The sequence below is a fragment of the Carlito syrichta genome, unplaced genomic scaffold (assembly GCF_000164805.1).
Source record: "Carlito syrichta isolate Samal-C Ts95f unplaced genomic scaffold, Tarsius_syrichta-2.0.1 Scaffold315198, whole genome shotgun sequence".
NCBI classification, from domain to species: domain Eukaryota; kingdom Metazoa; phylum Chordata; class Mammalia; order Primates; family Tarsiidae; genus Carlito; species Carlito syrichta.
The window spans coordinates 724,204-742,267 of NW_007259294.1; the positions used below are offsets into that span (position 1 = coordinate 724,204).

General features: G+C 41.1%; 1 protein-coding gene across 1 annotated transcript in view; it reads right to left on the reverse strand.

The window, feature by feature from the left end:
• Positions 1-11,278: 11,278 nt before the first annotated feature.
• The window catches only part of GSG1L2 (GSG1 like 2), an 18,392-nt gene continuing 11,606 nt past the window's right edge, over positions 11,279-18,064 (reverse strand). The window contains exons 4-5 of the mRNA XM_021706143.1: positions 17,395-17,506; positions 11,279-11,537 (exon numbers count right to left, since the gene is read on the reverse strand). Of these exons, the coding sequence (XP_021561818.1) occupies positions 11,279-11,537; positions 17,395-17,506 (371 nt within the window). The remainder of the gene's footprint in view (positions 11,538-17,394; positions 17,507-18,064) is intronic.

Consider the following 18,064-nt stretch of genomic DNA (forward strand, 5'->3'; position numbering starts at 1 on the left):
TCCGCTTCTCCTGCTCAGTGGTCTTTTTGGTTGGCAGAGTGTACTCCAGTGTCTCTGTTTTTGGCCTTATCGAAGCTGATGATTTCCCCCCCGTCCGGTTTATCTGCCATTTTCTTTTGTTTATTTATTTACTTATTTATTTATTGTAGAGATAAGTTCCCGCCAAGTTGCCCAGACTGGTCTAGAACTCATGGGATCAAGCATTCCTCTCACCTTGGCCTCCCAAAGTGCTGGGATTATAGGCGTGATACCCATCAATTTCTTAAAACAATCCAAGGTGTCCCCCACACCAAGCCTGGGCTTCTGATGTTCCCACTAGTGTTGCTGTAGCAACAGACCAGATGTTAAATATTTTAATCATGTAAGAGGACTCAGTAGGAATGAACAGGGAGAGATAGAAATCCAGTTCGAGTACTCCAGTCTTCAAAAACTCGACTGCCAGTCACAATGTCAGAGTTTGTTTGGTAAAGACCATTGGGTTGGCCAGGAGTAGGGCAAAGAGCAGAGTAGAGGGGAATGAGGGAAATGGTATTTCTTTCTTGGAATTAGAAATAACCTGGAACACTTCTTAAAAACCCAACTTTTTATTGACATTAATATACATATTAGAAATGTGCACGTATCATAAGCATAAAACTTGGTGAGTCTTCATAAACTGATCACATCCACGTGAGCAGCACCCAGATCAAGAAGCAGAGCACTGCCAACATGCCCCATCATGCCTCTCTTCAGTCCTAAGGGTAACAACTTTCTAACTTTCCAACAACATATATTAGTTTTGCCTGTGTGTCCATATTTTCTTTTTTAACTCTAGTTAAATAGATTCACAAAGTTGTCACTCTTCTGCTCAACATGACATTTGCGAGATCCATCCATTTTGCTGCGTGAAGTTGGTGTTCATTCATTTTCATTGTGTGAACATGCCTCACATTTTTAACTCATTCTTCAGAAAGTGGGCAAGTGCAAAGGCCCTGAGGCAGAGTGTGCTTGGAAGCAAAGAGGCCAATGCACTGGAGCAGAGTGATGAGGATGGGAGGGTAATGTGTAAGGTTAAAGATGTAGTTGAGAGTCTACATCTCTTGTAGGTCGTGGTTAGACCTTTGACTTTTACTCTAAATGAGGTGGCAATTCTTGTAGGGTTTGGAGGAGAGAAAAGATACGATTTGACTTCTACTTGCAGGGAATAGATTGTAAAGGGGCAAAGGGGGAAGTGGGGAGAGTGTTGGGAGCTGGCCACGGAGGCCCACTGAGCATTAGGGATCAGGAAGGGCTCTTGACCCTGAGACCACTAGGATGCATTCAGGAGCTATTGACCCCATTTCCTCCCCCTTTCTACTCAGCACTAACCAGATTAAGCTCCTGTGAGCTCGAAACAGAAAAACTCTGAGACCGGGACAAACACAAGCTAACTTTAGAAGCTCATTGCTCCCATTCTTCCACAAACTGCAGTTTTGGCTTTCACACAACTTATAATTCAAACTCATGTCACATCTAAGAGCCTTAGTATTGGTCACAGGCTTCTGGGTCATGATCTTAGGATTTATTGAAGGTGTAAATTGTAGAATATAGTTTTAGAAGACAGCCATTTTGTTGAAAGAATGCGGCTGGGTTACTTGCAGGTAGCCCACTGTGAACTTTGGACTGGGCCACATTCCAAACATTCTGGGATGGGCCACTTTCGTTTGTAAAGTAAATACTTAAGCTTCTATAGAATTGTTTAACTTGGCATAAATCAATCAGTTTAGGATGAAAAAGGTTTATAGGCTATGTCAGTCACAGATTAGGTTATCCTTTGTTATGGGATTTTAAGATTATCATATGAAAAGGGTTTAAAGGCAATCATTGATTAAGTTTTCATGGATTAAGGTTTCTGGTGGGTGGGGGACGCCCCTCCTACATCTGACTTTGTGTATAAAAGACCTGTTGTAATTCCCAATAATTCTCATCGCTTCTGCACTAGACTGGAGTCCAGTCTCTTTCTTTCTCTCTTCTTCCCCTCAATCGCCAATGTCATCTCCACCTTTGGGGTACCTTGAACCCAGCTGGAGCTGGACTCTGGCAGGAGAGCAGTTGGATACTTTCACGATAGCAATCCAGACAAGCAATGAGGGTGGCTTTGAGGTGGTAGCAGTCAAGGTGATGAGAAGTGCCTGGAGTTGGACATATTTTGAAGGTACAGCGGTACAGCAGATAGGATTTTCTCATGGGTTGAATGGAGGAGAATACAGAAAAGAGGACTCAAAATTGACCCTAAGACTTGGACTTAAGCACTAGCAGGATAAAATTTGGTTTTGTTTGTTTGTTTTTTTTGAGATGGGGAAGGCTGCAGGAGGCAAAGATGGGGGGTATCAATTAGGAGTTCAATTTTTATCTATGTTAATTTTGAAATCCCTGTTAAATCTAAGTGGAGGTGTCAAGTGAACAGTTGGGTCTATCAGTCTGGACTATGTCCGGGGAAAAAGTCTAGGTTAGTAATGTACATTTGGGAGTTATCACAGGTAGTATTTGTAGCCATGCTACAGATTAGACATAACCCGGAACGTTTTTTAAAAACCCATTTTTTTATTGACATTAATATACATATTAGAAATGTGCACGTATTGTAAGTGTAGAGTTTGGTAAGTCTTCATAAACTGATCACATCCATGTGACCAGCACCCAAGTCTTTTAAAGGATGAGTATAGGCAGGGAAGCATTTGAGGACTGAGCTCCTGGGCACGCCAACATTTAGAGATTGACAACTTAAAGAGCAAAGGAGGCTGAAAAGGAGTGGTGGGTGTGGTGGAGAGAACTAAGAGAGTAGCGTCCCAGGAGTAAAATGAAGAAAGTGTATCCAGCAGGGTGGATGTGTTAAATTAAGTGAGCAGGAGCGTATTGGCTGGAGACTGTCTCCACAGTTTGAGTCTCTAGGTAACAAAACATAACCAAACGTAAGAGTATATTTTTTTGTACGCATAGAAAAAGAAGTACTGCCTCCCACCCTGTCCCCCAGGAAGGCAGAAGGATGGGTTTGGAGAGTGGGACATCACTGAGTCCTCATCTCAGTGCTGCTTCTGACGTGTGTGTGGCTTCAGGCACATGCTTAAACTTTCTGAATCTCAGAGTCATCACAAAGTGGAAATACTAATACTATTACCTTCCTCACTACGCCATTGTGTAGAATTAGAATATAAGAGGTGATGTGTGTACAACACATTGTATGAGCCTGGTGTCTCACTGGGGCTGATCATTTTAGTCTCTCCTTTCTTTCTGACAGCATTGTTCTAGTTCGAGTTGGTTCTTATTGTCTGGTTGCAATGTGAATCAAGCCCCATTCCTGAGGGCACTGCGCAGGTTTAGGGGAAGGAGTTGGAGGCTGCTTTTACAGGATATAGTAAAATGACATCTCAGCTGGGTGCGATGGTTCATGCCTGTAATCCCAGCACTTTGGGAGGCCGAAGTGAAAGGATTGTCTGAGTCCGCGGGTTCGAGAACAGCCTGGGCAACTTGGCAAGACCTCATCTCTACAATAAATCCAAAAATTATCTGGGCTTGGTAGTGTGTGTCTGTAGTTCCGGCTACTTAGAAGGCTGAGGTGGAAGGATCACCTGAGCTCAGTAGGTTGATACTGGGGTGGCTGTGAGTGTGCCACTGCACTTCAGACTGAGTGACAGAGTGAGACTCTAACTCAAAAGAAAAGAAAAATGTTATCTCTGTCCCACTCCCTGTAGATCTTCAAGGTGCAGTTATGTTCATGGTGTTCACAGGTGAAGGAGGCAAGGGCTAAATGAGATCATGTGTGTATATAATTTTATAAACAGTAAATTGTTAGACCAATATAATCCCCTGCCTCATAACCCCCTCCCTGCTCCGTGTTTTCTAGGCTAAAATGCAGGTCCTATTGGCTTGTATCTTCTTTCCCACCAGGACCAGCACTTGTTTTGCTGCATGAGGATGCATCTACTCCTTATCTGCTTTTAGAAGGATGGACACTACCTATCCTGGGAGACACTCAATGCCCAAGTGGCAGGGCTATCATAGAGGGGGAGGCAAGGAAGAGACTAGATGGTGGGTGGTTGGGCCAGCCTGCCATCTTAAAGGTTTGTCTGGAATATTACTCAGGCTTAAAAAAGAAAGGAATTCTGACACACACTACAACATGAATGAATTTTGAGGACATTATGCTAAGTGAAATAAGCCGAAAAGACAAATATTGCCTGATTTCACTTATATGAGATACCCAGAGTAATCAAAACCATAGAGACACAAAGTAGAATGGGGGTTGCCAGGGGCTGGGGAGAGAAGGAATGAAAGTAATTCAATGGGAAGTCAGTATAGACTTCCAGTTTTGCAAGATGAGATGAGTCTTGTGAATGGATAGTGCTGAATGGATTCACAGCAATGTGAATGTACTTAATGCCACCGAAGTGTACACTTAAAAAATGGTTACATCAGATGTGGTGGCCTGTTCCTATAGTCCCAGCTACTCGGAAGGCTAAGATGTGAACCCAGGAGATCTGGGCTGTAGTGCACCATGCCTATTCAACACCAACTTCCTGGGAGTGGGGGACCACCAGGTTGCTTAACTAAGGAGGAGTGAACCAACCCAGGTCAAAAACAGAGCAGCACTCTCTTTCTGATCAGTAGTGGGATACACCTGTGAATAGCCACTGCACTCCAGCCTGGGCAACATAGTGAGACCCTGTCTGTTAAAAATTTAAATTTAAAAATGGTTAGGGTGATCCATTTCATGTTAAAAAAAAAGTGGAAAAAAAATGGTCTGACTTCCTTTGAAGAGTCAAACCCAGTATAAGATGATGCCGTTCCTATGAAGTTAAAATTGTACAAAACAATTTCCTATGTAGTTTATGGATATACATACATTTAGTAAATGTGCACAATGATGCAAAGGAATGATGCACATAATCCTGGATGGTGGTTACTTCTGGGGAGACAGCAAGGAGGAAGGGATGAGGTGTGTGTGCATGTATGTGTGTGGCATTTCCTGTATCTCTTATATTTTATTTCTTTTCTTTTTAAATAGAGAGATCTGTGACAACCATGACAAAATATTTACTTCTTTCATAGTTACTTTGTGTTACATTATTTTGTATATGCTGAAACATTTAATAATTGAAGAGAAAATAAAATAATCAAACAGGGAAAGAAAGATAGAAGCAGATGGATCCTCTCTGATATTCTTGCTATTTTATCTGTCCCCCTAAATTCTATTGTTTTCAAATTGCTATTTTTCTTTTCTTCCACATTCTCACTAGGCAGACGATGTCTCTCTCCTGCTTCACATGACAACTAAACAAACAAACAAACAAAACTAGTTCTTCAAGCCCCACCTTTATATTCCGTCTTTCTAGGAAAACACAATGGACTTAACGAGAATGAATGATATTGTTGGCCAGCCATCTAAGTGATTGAAATATCCTTTAACCTTCAGATGACTTGGATGTTTTCCAAACTCCCCAGCCTTCCGCCCCACCACACTGGATTCTCTAGAGTCGGCCCCTTGAGGGTGGGACGGATTCTCAGTCATGCTTATATCTCCCATGGCTCCCACATGGTGCTTTATATATACAGATTCTTCATAGGTTTTTAATGAGTCAAAAATATTTACACAAGCAAACAAAATTCCAGTCTCATTAAGATCTTTTTCTGGTGTTTGAAGAAGTCTCTCTCAGCCCAGACAAATGAGCTATAGTTCCCCAAAGGGGTTCACCAGAAATGCTGCAAAGTTGTCAACACCATGAAAACAGTTGATAAAACACTCTGAGACAATCTAGTGAGTTTAGGGCTGAATTCACTAATTCTGGAAAAACTGCTTGCTGGGGTCAGACTGCCGCTTTCTCAATGCTTCGTTTATGAACACCATGTTCATTCTTCTTTTTTAAGTGTTTAAAAATAACCTGTATTTTAAAAAAGTTAATATGCGCATTAAAGCAAACTTAAACACACAAGAAGAAAAGAACAAAGTCATCCACAATCAAAAGCAGTTTACAGTCTGACGTGTTCTTCTAGGTCCTGTGTGTATACAGACACAACATCCAATTTTATGGGATTGAGATCATATAATACGTATTGTGCTTTTTCACACATCATGAATATTTACCAGTTCAAAATCCCAAAGCTGTACAAGTATTTTGATAACCAAGAATACACTACACCAACTCAACAGAACTCTAGATAAAAGTGTTGGCAGAATTCCTATTAAAACATTGCATTCCAGGTGGGCATGATGGCTCATGCCTGGAATCTCAGCACTTTGGAAGGCCAAGGTAGGAGGCTTGTTTGAGCCCAGGAGTTCTAGGCTACAGTAAACCATGATCGCTCCACTGCACTCCAGCCTGAGCAACAGAGCGAGAGACTGTATATATATATATAAATATTTTTAAATACTGCATTCCCTAAATGCTTAATTTAAAATGAAACATAAAGCAACAGAGCACACTAAGTATAATGTTTCTAAAAGAATTCATAATCAGATCTATACCATTAAAATATTAGCAAGAAAGTATGCTTACATTTAGTTGCTTAATATATTCCTGCAGTACAGCCCAAAGAGATGCACATGCATCAGTGGCTATCATCAAAATGTAAATGGAACATATCAGCTTACATCTCTCCCTTCTGTGCCTCTGCACCTCTGCAGTCAACCTAATGAACAAGTCCCAATATACACTACCAAGAGGTGGTTTCACAATAGTATACCCATGATGCTTCTTTTCTAGAAATTATAATGAAAAGGATGTTTACAAATTGGCTAATTCATGAGGTCTACACTTTATCATACATTGTCACTCCAGGTCATCTCTATAGCTTACATATTGCAAAGTAACGATCTTTGTCCACAACAAACACAGGCACTTTACTATAAATTCACATTAGACCTATGGTTATAATCAAAACCATCTTCTAGATATGGAGATACTAGGAGAGAGCCCTTCCCTTTACCCTCCCTCTTCTCTCTCCTCTGCCATTCCAGCGACTTAGTACAGGACTATATCTAACTTCAAGAATTGGATTAACAAAGGTCACTCCCAGGAGACAGTCCTCCCTAAAAACTAACTAAAGGACATTTATAAAGGGATCATTTTACTACCTCTACTTTTAGCATACTTCGAGGATTAGAACTTGTTTGTCTTCTAATATACAGCAACATTAACTAAAATGCACATGTAGAACCATGGTTAGACAATCTCAACTAATCTAACTCACAGGCACAGAACCCTTCTCTGTGCAAACATATTTCTTCCACCCACCCGCCACCACCCCGTCAGCACACCAAGGTTAACAATTCCATTCCCAAATGCAACCACTCCGGTGAAATAATGAAAAATACATGAAGGGTGTTGCTTTAGTCCTCTACTTTTAGCATGTTGTGCACTTTTAAACACCGAGAAAGACTCGATGTTCCAAATAGGACTTAAGTTTTCTACTGTAAACACAGTAGCATTGAATCAATGGTGCACACACAGAACAAAGACTATAATTTGAAAGTGGTTTTTTTTTTCCACAGAGGAACCCTTCTCTTTCTCACCTCCATGAACCCAGGGGGCACCTTATTCACTCTTGCCCAAACACCTCAAGTCAGCTGCTATCTTCCTTTGCCACCTCATAAGAGGGAACATGGACCCTTGTTCTTAAGTTCCCTGAGCCTGGATGGGGAAAATCATTGCCGACCAGAGCTGGTTCCATTTGATGATGGACTTTTTGCTCAGAACCGTGACACCATGGAGACTGCCTTCTCTGTTGGTATAATGAGTAGACAGTACACATGAACCACTTCTTCAACAACTGACCCAACATGCATTCTCTTTCCCCCAAACGGAAGAAGTTCTAATTCCTTTCTTCCAGAAGAAATGGCATGGTGCCTAGAACACTGTAAATGCCTGATAAAATTCACTGACTGCTGAATTAGGGACTGACAACCTTTCAGGCTAAAAATGGTTGGCGGGTTTGCACTCACCTAATCCTGTCTCCCAGACATTGTCACTGAGCTTTCTACTATTGTTTCTCCAAATCATTGACAAGAATTCAGACTATGCAGGGTTTGCCTGTCACCCACATGACCTAACACAGTGCTTTGTACCTGGCAGTTGATTCTCCCATTGTGCTTACTAAGTGCCAGGCATTGTTCTAAGATCTTCAAATACACAATACACTTAGTCCTCATAGGTGTTAAAATAGGTAGGAACATTATTCTCACTCTACTGATGAGAAAACTGAGGCACTGAGGTCAAAGTGAGGAACCAAGATTTATATGCAGGTTGTCTGGTTCCAGAGTTCATGCTCTTAATCATGAGCTATATTACTTCCCAGAGAATGCTAAAAGTAGGTCTGCTTGGTAGTGTGTGTACACATATATGTACACATGCATATTTGTACACATACACACATAAGTACATATATGAATATGTAAATATATAACACTTTCTATTTGCCAATCATTATTCTAGATGCTGGGTAGTATAGAGAACAGTTCTTGCATAGAATAATTTATAAGCTATAAGAGAGAAACGAATCTATAAAAAGAGCATTTCATTGTGCTGAAGAATTAAAATCCAACTGAGTCTGTTTTATAGCAAAGATAGATAAAAATGAGACACTTTGGTTCTGTTTCTTGATCTGGAGCATGGTTACATGGGTGTTGTGAAAGTAATTCAAATGAAAGCTGTTGGAACTTTAAATTATTTTGAAGGACGTGTGACTGCAACCTTTGCCTTTCCTACTACAGATTAACCATTTTTCATGTTTTTCTTGCCCTATAAAATGTGGTGCCAGAGATAAGACCCCCTCTCTCTTAGTTACTGACCTTTTGTTATAGATTAAGTTCCTTTTTCTCGTACCTGACCCAGACCTGATGTCAAATAACCACTTGACTATCAAATTGCTCAAGGTGGAATGGTAAATATATCTTTCCTGAAAAAAAACAAACTGTAACCAATTAAATGGCTGTAACTCATAAGCTAGTGTTGTACAGAAAGTGTTGAAAGCCTGCTAAACTTCTTGCTTCTGTCTACATAAATGAAACAAGTTTCTTCACTTTGGAGCACAGACCCCAGCCCTGCAGAGCCTGTGTTTCCCAGGTGGCTGTCTCAAACTCTGCACTTGAACAAACGCTATAAAAATTGGATTCTGATCCTTTTGATTATTTCAGGTTGACGGTGTGTTCTCTTTCAAAAAACTTGTGAAGTTGTGTATCTGTGGTTTGTATACTTTTCTTTAGATGTGTTATACCTCCATTTCAATGGACATTTAAAACATTTAGAAGGAAGAAAAGAGCCTTAGATGCTTAGAAGATGTAGCGAAGAATTGATTTTGACTTGAGCCTCAGTGTCTGATCGCCTTCTGTCCTGTTCGGTGACTAACTGGTCACTTGGCTCAATTATACCATTGGATGACAATTATACCATTGGATGACATACCACGTGAAGCTGCTCTCACGTGGTTCTGGAAAATTCACTTATTCCTTGGCACCTTCTACTGCAGTTTCCACAGATAAGTAATTTTCAAAGAAAGAATTAAGTGAATGTCTTTTTCCGGTAAGTTTCCTTCTCCCTAGTATCAGATTTTGACTTGACATTGTGATAGTCACACAGGATCTGCAAATACACAGGCTTGACAAACCACAGAAGAGAACCCACATGCTGCGCAGCGTAGAGGCTGTCAGGTACCAACCCATCTGCTCTAAGTGAGCAGATGGCTCTGGAAACCCCAACACACCTTCTCTGGGTTGGACTTATTCTGGCAAAAATCCATTTTATAGCTCTTCAAATATGCTTGGTGCAATGAGGCACAAAATTCCATGGGATTAACATTTGCCATGCAGGTGCTTGACTTGAGTCCCAAATATGAAGATATCTGAGCTTTTTCATTTATTCCGTGACAGTATGTGTTATGGTTCAGTACAAACAGACTGTTTTTACCGGAAATATGTTTTGTTTCTAAATCAGTAATGGTATGTTTACTAGACATGTAAATGTACTTTTAAAAATATATATATTTTATTTTAAAGATGTGGGGTACAATTCAGGATTAGGTATACAAGTGGACATCATACAGGTAAAGTTTGAGCTTCCTTTTGATCTCCACTTTGTCTGGTTTGAGAACTGTAATTTTTAAAAACAAATCTGAGCTGGGACATATTTAAGATTGTTAGAATTTGACACTTATTTTCTTTCCAAATCATGTGTCTGACAACCTGTGGCCTCAATAACATAAATTGATAAATTGATATAATATTACAACAGAGCACGTTAGGAAACCCACAGCATATCACTGCCTCAAACAAGACTTGCATATTTGTTTATTTTTAGAAGCAAAAGTGCCTGGCAATTTAATTTAAGCAGGACAATTCAAACATTTGTTTCACTTAACTATGATAAGATGTCCTTCCATTTGGTTGTGTTTTTATTTCTATCATTTGACTATCCTCCCAAACTGATTTTACTATAAGTAGAAATTGCAAAATTTCAAAGAGAAAATATTTTTTAAAATAAGAGGAAACTTATTTAGAAATTTCTGTTTTCTTGATTAAAATAAAAAAGAACGTTAAGAGATAGTCACACGTACTTTATTGTGTCAATTAAGAAAAAAGATTTTCGCCAGGCTCGGTGGCTCAGCCTGTAATCCCACGCCTTTGGGAGGCTGAGGTGAGTGGATTGCCTGAGCCCGCGGGTTCGAGACCCGCCTGGGAAGTGAGATCTCATCTCTACAATAAATCAAAAAATCAGCCGGGCGTGGTAGCGCATGCCTGTAATTCCGGCTACTTGGAAGGCTGAGGCTGAAGGATCACTGGAGCCCAGCACGTCGAGGCTGCGGTGGCCGGGAGCGGCCACTGCACTCCAGTCTGGGCGACTAGGTGAGATTCCAACTCAAAAAAAAAAAAAAAAGAAAAAAAATTTTCTGGGTTTTTCTGTCAACAAGCATGTGTGGGCAACACATTTTGCACCCATTGTAGTTTAAGACTTTCCCCTTTCTTCAGTTTCTCTTCTCACTTAGTACTTGCATGTTCCCTCTTTCTTTGGTATCCTTACTAAACTCATTGTCAGGAAAGCTTAAAAAGCTCCTTTATACTAGAATGTCAATGACTACTATCTTCTATAAGAGTTATCTCACTTAAAGATACTGGCATTTTAAGAGAAATCAGAGGCTGAAGGTGTTTAGTGATGGGCAAGATGGGGATGGAGATGGAGGGTTTTTCTGGACAATAATCTTTTGAAGACCACCCAAGTAGTGTTCATTGGAAATACAAGTGCTAGCTTGCCTGTGCAGATTTGGACACTGACTAGCACATAGATACCTTGCCTGGAGCACCTGGTGGCAGGTGCCCAGAAATATTTGTGAGGGCATGTCCAGTAGGGCGAGGAGCAGCTCCTGTTTCCCAAGCATTCTTCAAAGCCTCAGGTTCTGGGAATTTGTGTTGAGAGTGCCGACTGCCTTTCTGTGCCCTCTGCTTCTCTGTGAATTCCAGGAGGGCTGCTGTGTATCTGCTCATGGCCGTGACCGACACAGCCATGCAGAGGGCGAAAGAACCCCAGGCGAGGCTGTCAAAAGAAGGCACAGTTAGGGAAGGGCCTAAGTCTGTGATTCCAGAGCTTCCAGTGGGGGCCAGTCTGATAAAAATCCAGCTCTTGGTTCTACCCAATTTGGATCTTCGGGATCAAAAATCCCAGAGACTAACTAATGTGTTGTTTAACCTGGTGTTTAAGAGAAAGAATTCTGGTCAGGCATGGCGGCTTACGCCTGTAATCCCAGCACTTTGGGAGGCTAAGGTGGGAGGATTGCTTGAGCCCAGGAGTTGGAGATCAGCCTAGGTAACATAGTGAGAACTCATCTCTAAAAAAAAAAAAAATTAGCCTGGTGTGGTGGTGCATGCCTATTGTTCCAACCAGGGAGGATGAGACTGGAGGATGGCCTGAGCTCAGGAGTTAGAGGTTGTGGTGAGTTATGATTGTGCCACTGCACTCCAGCCTGGACAACAGAGTGAGACTCCGACCCAGAAGAAAAAAAAAATGATAACAAGTTCTGAAGTCATCGTGCTGGGTTTGCACCATGGCCCCACTTCATATTAACTGTGTGACCTTGAGTTGGTTACTTTACTTCTTTGAACCAGTTTCCTCATCTGCAAAATTAGAATAACATCTATGCTGCCACATGGGATTATTATGAGGAATTCAATGAGCCAATGCATGGGAAGTGCTCAGCAAAGAAAGTATCTGCTACATGTAAGTGTTACCTACTGTTGTTGATGTAGTTGGCTCTAAGCCAGGACACTGGCATTGACACTGTTGTTTTTATATCCTTATCCAGACTGGAAGATCACTACATTCTGACATCGTGGTCTACACTTTTCATCCTTCATAGAACCCAGCGCTATGCTGGGAACATGGTAATTAGCATTTACTTTATTTTATTTTATTATTATTTTTGAGTTGGAGTCTTACTCTGTTGCCCAGGCTGGAGGGCAGTGGCATGCTCATGGCCACCCCAACATCGACCTGCTGGGATCCAGCGATCTTTCTGCCTCAGCCTTCCAAGTAGTCAGAACTATAGGTGCACTCTACCACGATCAGATAATTTTTGTATTTATTATAGAGATGAGGGCTCGCCAAGTTGCCTGGGTTGGTCTCGAACTCGCAGACTCAGGCAATCCACTCACTTTGGCCTCCCAAAGTGCTGGGATTACAGGCTGAGTCACTGAGCCTGGCCAGCATCTACTTTATACCAAAGACGTTCAAATGTTTGCATCACTATAAGATAGAGAGAAGGGCTAGGTGGTGGACAAGGAGTGAACTTAGAGAAGAAAAACAAAACTTAGAGGTAAATAGACACTTCCAAATGGATAATAATAATGATAAATAACAGTATTGTATGCCAGATGCTGTGAGGAACACTAAATTATCTAATTTAACCTCACAACTTATCCCCTGAGGGGGAAAACATATTTATCCTCATTGTCCATATGAGGAAGCCAAAACACAGAGAAGTTATATAACTTGTCCACAGTCGCCACTTGGAAAGTGGGACATCCTGGATTTGGCTCCAGATCCTGGGACTCCAGAGACAGCTGGCTTACTTGCTAGACTCCACTGCCTCCCAATGCTGTGTACTCATTCACCAGCGACACACCTGGGTTCTGGGTTGGGCCTGACCTTGCGTAATGTTTTCATCAGTGAATGATTGTACTCGCTTAAACGGGACAGATATGGGAAAATAAAGTAAACCCTGACTGTGAGAAAATATCTTTTTGGGGAAAAAATTTCCCATTGTCCACAGGGGATGCTGTATTCTGTGCTATTAGTACAATGTAGGATAAGAGAGGGAGAATTTCTCCAAATGTCTTCTGGTGGCATCAGCCAGATTTGCTACTGCAAATCCCAAGTCTGATAAAATGCTACACATTATCAAAAAAGTGAGGGAGAGGGACTTCTGGGTTTAAATGGAAGAATGACTTTGAGGGCTCATTGCGTCTCTCCACACTCCCACTGAAGTGAGTGAGAGTAAAGGGATTGTGTACTCATGTGAACACACAAGGGTAAAGAGCACTGGAGAGGAGATACGAGAGGATGGATACGGTTGGGAGAGGGATGACTAATTCATTATTAGTGAAGGATGTGGGCCAGAAAGTGTCTGCAATGAGGGCTACTGACAAGATAAGAAGGATGTCTGTTGTATTAACCCTGCTGAATCCTTGACAGGTTCAACATTTTGAGGTACAAATATGGCCAACAAAATCAGGCTATTGGCTAAAAGTCTGTATATGAATGGTTGAGCCCCCAGGTCTCTTCATTACCACAAACACTTCCTCCCAATCTCCTCTTCTCTCAAGAGAGCAAAGGTTTATTCTCTGGAGAAGGTAAATAGGAGGAAAGCCTCCAGATTGTGAGACAGCAGGATCAGTGGAAGGCAGGGGAAAGGGGCTGGCCTGAAAACAGAGGACTGTATTAAAATTTTCATACAGAGTGGGAAGCTCTCCACCCTCTTTCCTAACCTAACCTTGAAAACTATCAGCCAGGCATACAAGCTTACCCTGCTTCCTCAGATACTAGATGATTCCCCTCTGAAGACACTGAAAGGTTTCAGAAAAAGAGCCTCTACAAGCTGGCATATGAGTGTATTTTTGTGGATTGAAATCTCCAGTAAAATAGATGATACCATGTTCAATCACATCCAAAAAATATTCCAACCCTGTTCCAAAGCTCCCAGTTATCCTTAATGTGACTCGATAGTCACAGACACCAACATTTGGGGGAAAGTTTTAACAATAAAGTAGGGGGAGAGGGTGGTGAGAATTCTAAAGGAAAGAGATAACACAAGGAACAAAAGAAAACAACCACAAAAAGAAACCCCTTGATTAATATCCTCAGAAGAGTATGAAAGATGCTGCATCAGTAAAGCAAAATCAGGATATTATGTAAAAGGAACAACTAGAAAACACATTCATAAACGGACCTTGAACAATTATAATGGTATATATAAGAAAGCAATTGGCAGTAGTGGGAAACTGTTGGGGGGGTGGGAGTGGGATTGGTAGTTGAGGGAAACTGCTAGGGGAGGGAGGAGTATACCTCATCAACAAGGGTACCTGCATGATCAATGTTTATATACCTAACCCTGAAATGTACCCCAAATCTTTATAATAAAAATTTTTTTAAAAAGAAATTAAAATAAGATCCAAAATAGGAATTCAATAGACAAGTTAGAAGACAAGACAAGGACATGTTTCAGAAAGTATAACAAAAAAGAGAAAGGGATAGAAAATACAAGAAAAGCAATACAATGTTTAGGTAATTAACCCAAGAGACCTAACATCTAACTAATAAGAGTGTTCTATAAAGAGACCAGAAAACTGAGGAGAGGAAATAATCAAAGAACTAATACAAGAAAAAATTCTCAGAATTCTAGAACATGAATATTCAGATTATAGGGCTCTCCAAGCACACGAAGGAAAGATAAATGTGAAAAAAACAAGACCCCACCAAGAGACATCCTCATGACATTTCAGAACACCAGTAATAAAGAGAAGAATACAAGACCACCTTCAAAGGCATATGAATCCAGATGGTGTTAGGTTCTTGACAGAAACAATAAATGCCAGAAGAAAATGGAGCGGCACCTTTAGAATTCTAAAATTATTTTCAGCAATGAATTCTGTACTCCGCCAGATAATCAATCAAGTATAGAGTGTTGAATAAATGTATTTCCAGATATGCGAGGAATAAAATAATTGATCTCTTATTGAATCCTTTCTTACAAAGCTACTGGGGGTTATGCTTTCACAAGTGGATAGAATTGAAGTAAAATAATAAATGTGACTCAGGAAATATGCTCCAACATAATGAAGTAACACAGGGAAATCTCATGATGACAGCTCTAGACAGCTATAAGTCTGGAATACCGCAGGAAGACTGAAGGCTTTCAGGGGGTTGGAAGTAAAACCAAGGGGCCACTCTGATTAGGTCCACCAAATTTAACCTGCCTGCTTGCTTTTGGTCACTTGTTTTTGTTATCATTTTAACCCATATTGCTAAAAGCCATGTTACTAAACACTGTAATTTAACCTTCACAGGCTTCCTTACAGATAGCATTTCTGATCTGTATATGTCATCATGGTAATGGTTGCTTAGGTTATTATTTTTTTTTTTTAGGAACTTGGGGGAAAGCTTCTGTCCAGTTCAAACTGGTTGAAACCACTAACCCTTTAACTGGGCCTGCGTAAATGCCTGAGGGGTGGCCTTCTGAGGTCAGAGTGCCAAAAACTCCACCTTCAGATCATGCTAATGACACCATTTTCTGAATGTGCATCCTACGAATAGCCATGAACCCTGACTACACTTGTGCAGATCACCAATAGACTTCATTTTCCCCCACTGCCAATCAACTTTCCCCTCGCCTTAGACCTTAGGCCACTCCGCTTCTGTAACCCATAAAAATCCCTAAACTTTATCTTTGGTGAGAGGTGCAGATTCGAGAACTATTCTCCCACTGGGCCGCCCTGTGAATAGATTTTGTCTCTTTTGTGAAACCTGTCATCATAGTGACTGGTTAACTGTGAGGGCAGAATGAACCTGGTCAGTATCAGAAGGGTGGCGGTGAGGAGAAGATGGAAACGATAGATTTCTATGCTTAGTACTACTTGATTTTTAAAAACTGGTTGCATATGTTTCTTTTGTTAAAAATTAAATAATCAAAATTAATAGGAAACAAAACCAAAACGATATTGCAAACAAACAGACCATTCTTCAGGTTCTTTTGGTGTTTGGGATTTGCTTCCATCCACAGCTATAGGAGCTCATACAAATTGGCCACCATTGAGAATCCACCTACCATTCACCTAAGTTCTGCTGCAACTATGCTCAGCTGTGCACAGTGTCGGTGATAAACCCTCAGAACCCATGGCATCAGTTCGGAGGGAGGTAGCTGAAGTGACAAACAGGTGGAGGAAAGGGTGTACAGCAAAACATTTGTAAAAATTAACATCTTCAGACTGTGAAGATGAAGACTAAGAAGGTTCAAAATCTAACAAATCATGAAGCATATGGATCACAGTAACACAGATGTGTTCACCAAATCCTAGAATAGCAGGATGAGGGTGTGAGCCCTGAAAGTGTTATCTGTTTTACAGAGGGGAAAGTCATATAAGAGGTTGTTATGTAAGATGAAAATGTAACTATATGTACATCTATTTTTAAGATACAATACACTTCAGAGGTCCACATCAAGGAGAACCCTCCACGGTCTTGTATGATGTGGTCAAGTCTTTAGGTGAGAGGCAGAACTTTCATGTCATGACCTTGTCTTTGCATTAGAAACAGGGACTGGAGCCAGATGAGGTGGCTCATACCTGTAATCCCAGCTCTTTGGCAGGTCAGCTGGAGCCCAGGAGTTCGAGACCAGACTAGGCAACATAAGGAGACCTCATTTTTACAAAAAAACCCCAAAATTATCTGGGCATGGTGGTACACGCCTATAGTCCCAGCTACTTGGGAGGCTGAGGCAGAAGGATTGCCTGAGCCCAGAAGGTCAAAGCTGTGGTGAGCTGTGATTGTGACACTGCACACCAGTTTGGATGACAGAGTGAGACCCTGATGCAAGAAAAATGTTTTAATTACAAAAAATTTTTAAAAAACAAATGGTCTGGGTTTCCCGTCATGAAGTATTTAATAGAAGTTATAGATCAGGACACTTTCCCTCATGTTGTGTTTAAGAATGGAACAACAGCGCCCCCATTTCTTGAGGACTTTACTATATGCTAAGCATTTTATAAACAGAATCTCTTTCAGTCCCTATAAAAACATTTGATGCAGGTATATTCATTTTACAAATAAGGAAGCTGGGCTACAGACAGGCTACATCTCTCCTGGCCCATCAGGACTTCAGCACCATGACCTGGTAACTTACCAATATGACCAGCCATAGTCCCACGTCTGAGGCTTCCAGTCTTCTGGCCCAAGGTTCACAGTGATTTGAAAAATGGTTGTATACATCATGTGGGCCACCATGCCTAGGAGCCCTGTGCAAAAAAAGCTATGTGAGCCACAGTTGGGAACCCAACAGGATGGAAGAGCTTCTCTTCTGTGCATAAGTTGGACACAAGGAGCTCTCTAGCATCCATTAAAGTCCTTATGATATATTTGCACATATACATTCTTATACATTCCACCTGACATTTTGTTCCCACAGTTGGAACTGAAGAGATATCCAGAAAGAGGACTGCTCACAATCGGGGAGGACCTATCAGGATCTGGGCAGGAGTCTCCAAGAATTCATGATCTGGTTCTTTGCCAGGAAGATGGAGAAATTGGATTTTATTCTATTCTCTGATGATAAGACTTGGGAGAGTTGGGCACAGTTGGTGTGCACCTGTAATCCAAGTTACTTGGGAGGCTAACGCAGGAGAATCACTTGAGCTCAGGAATTTGAGATCAGTTTGGGAAACACAAAGGTACACCATCTCAAAAAATAAAATAAAATAAAATACAATTAAAAGAGCGATTAAGAGCTGGGCTTGGTGGCCTGTAATCCCCTGCCTTTGGGAGGCTGAGGTGAGTGGATTGCCTGAGCCCGCGGG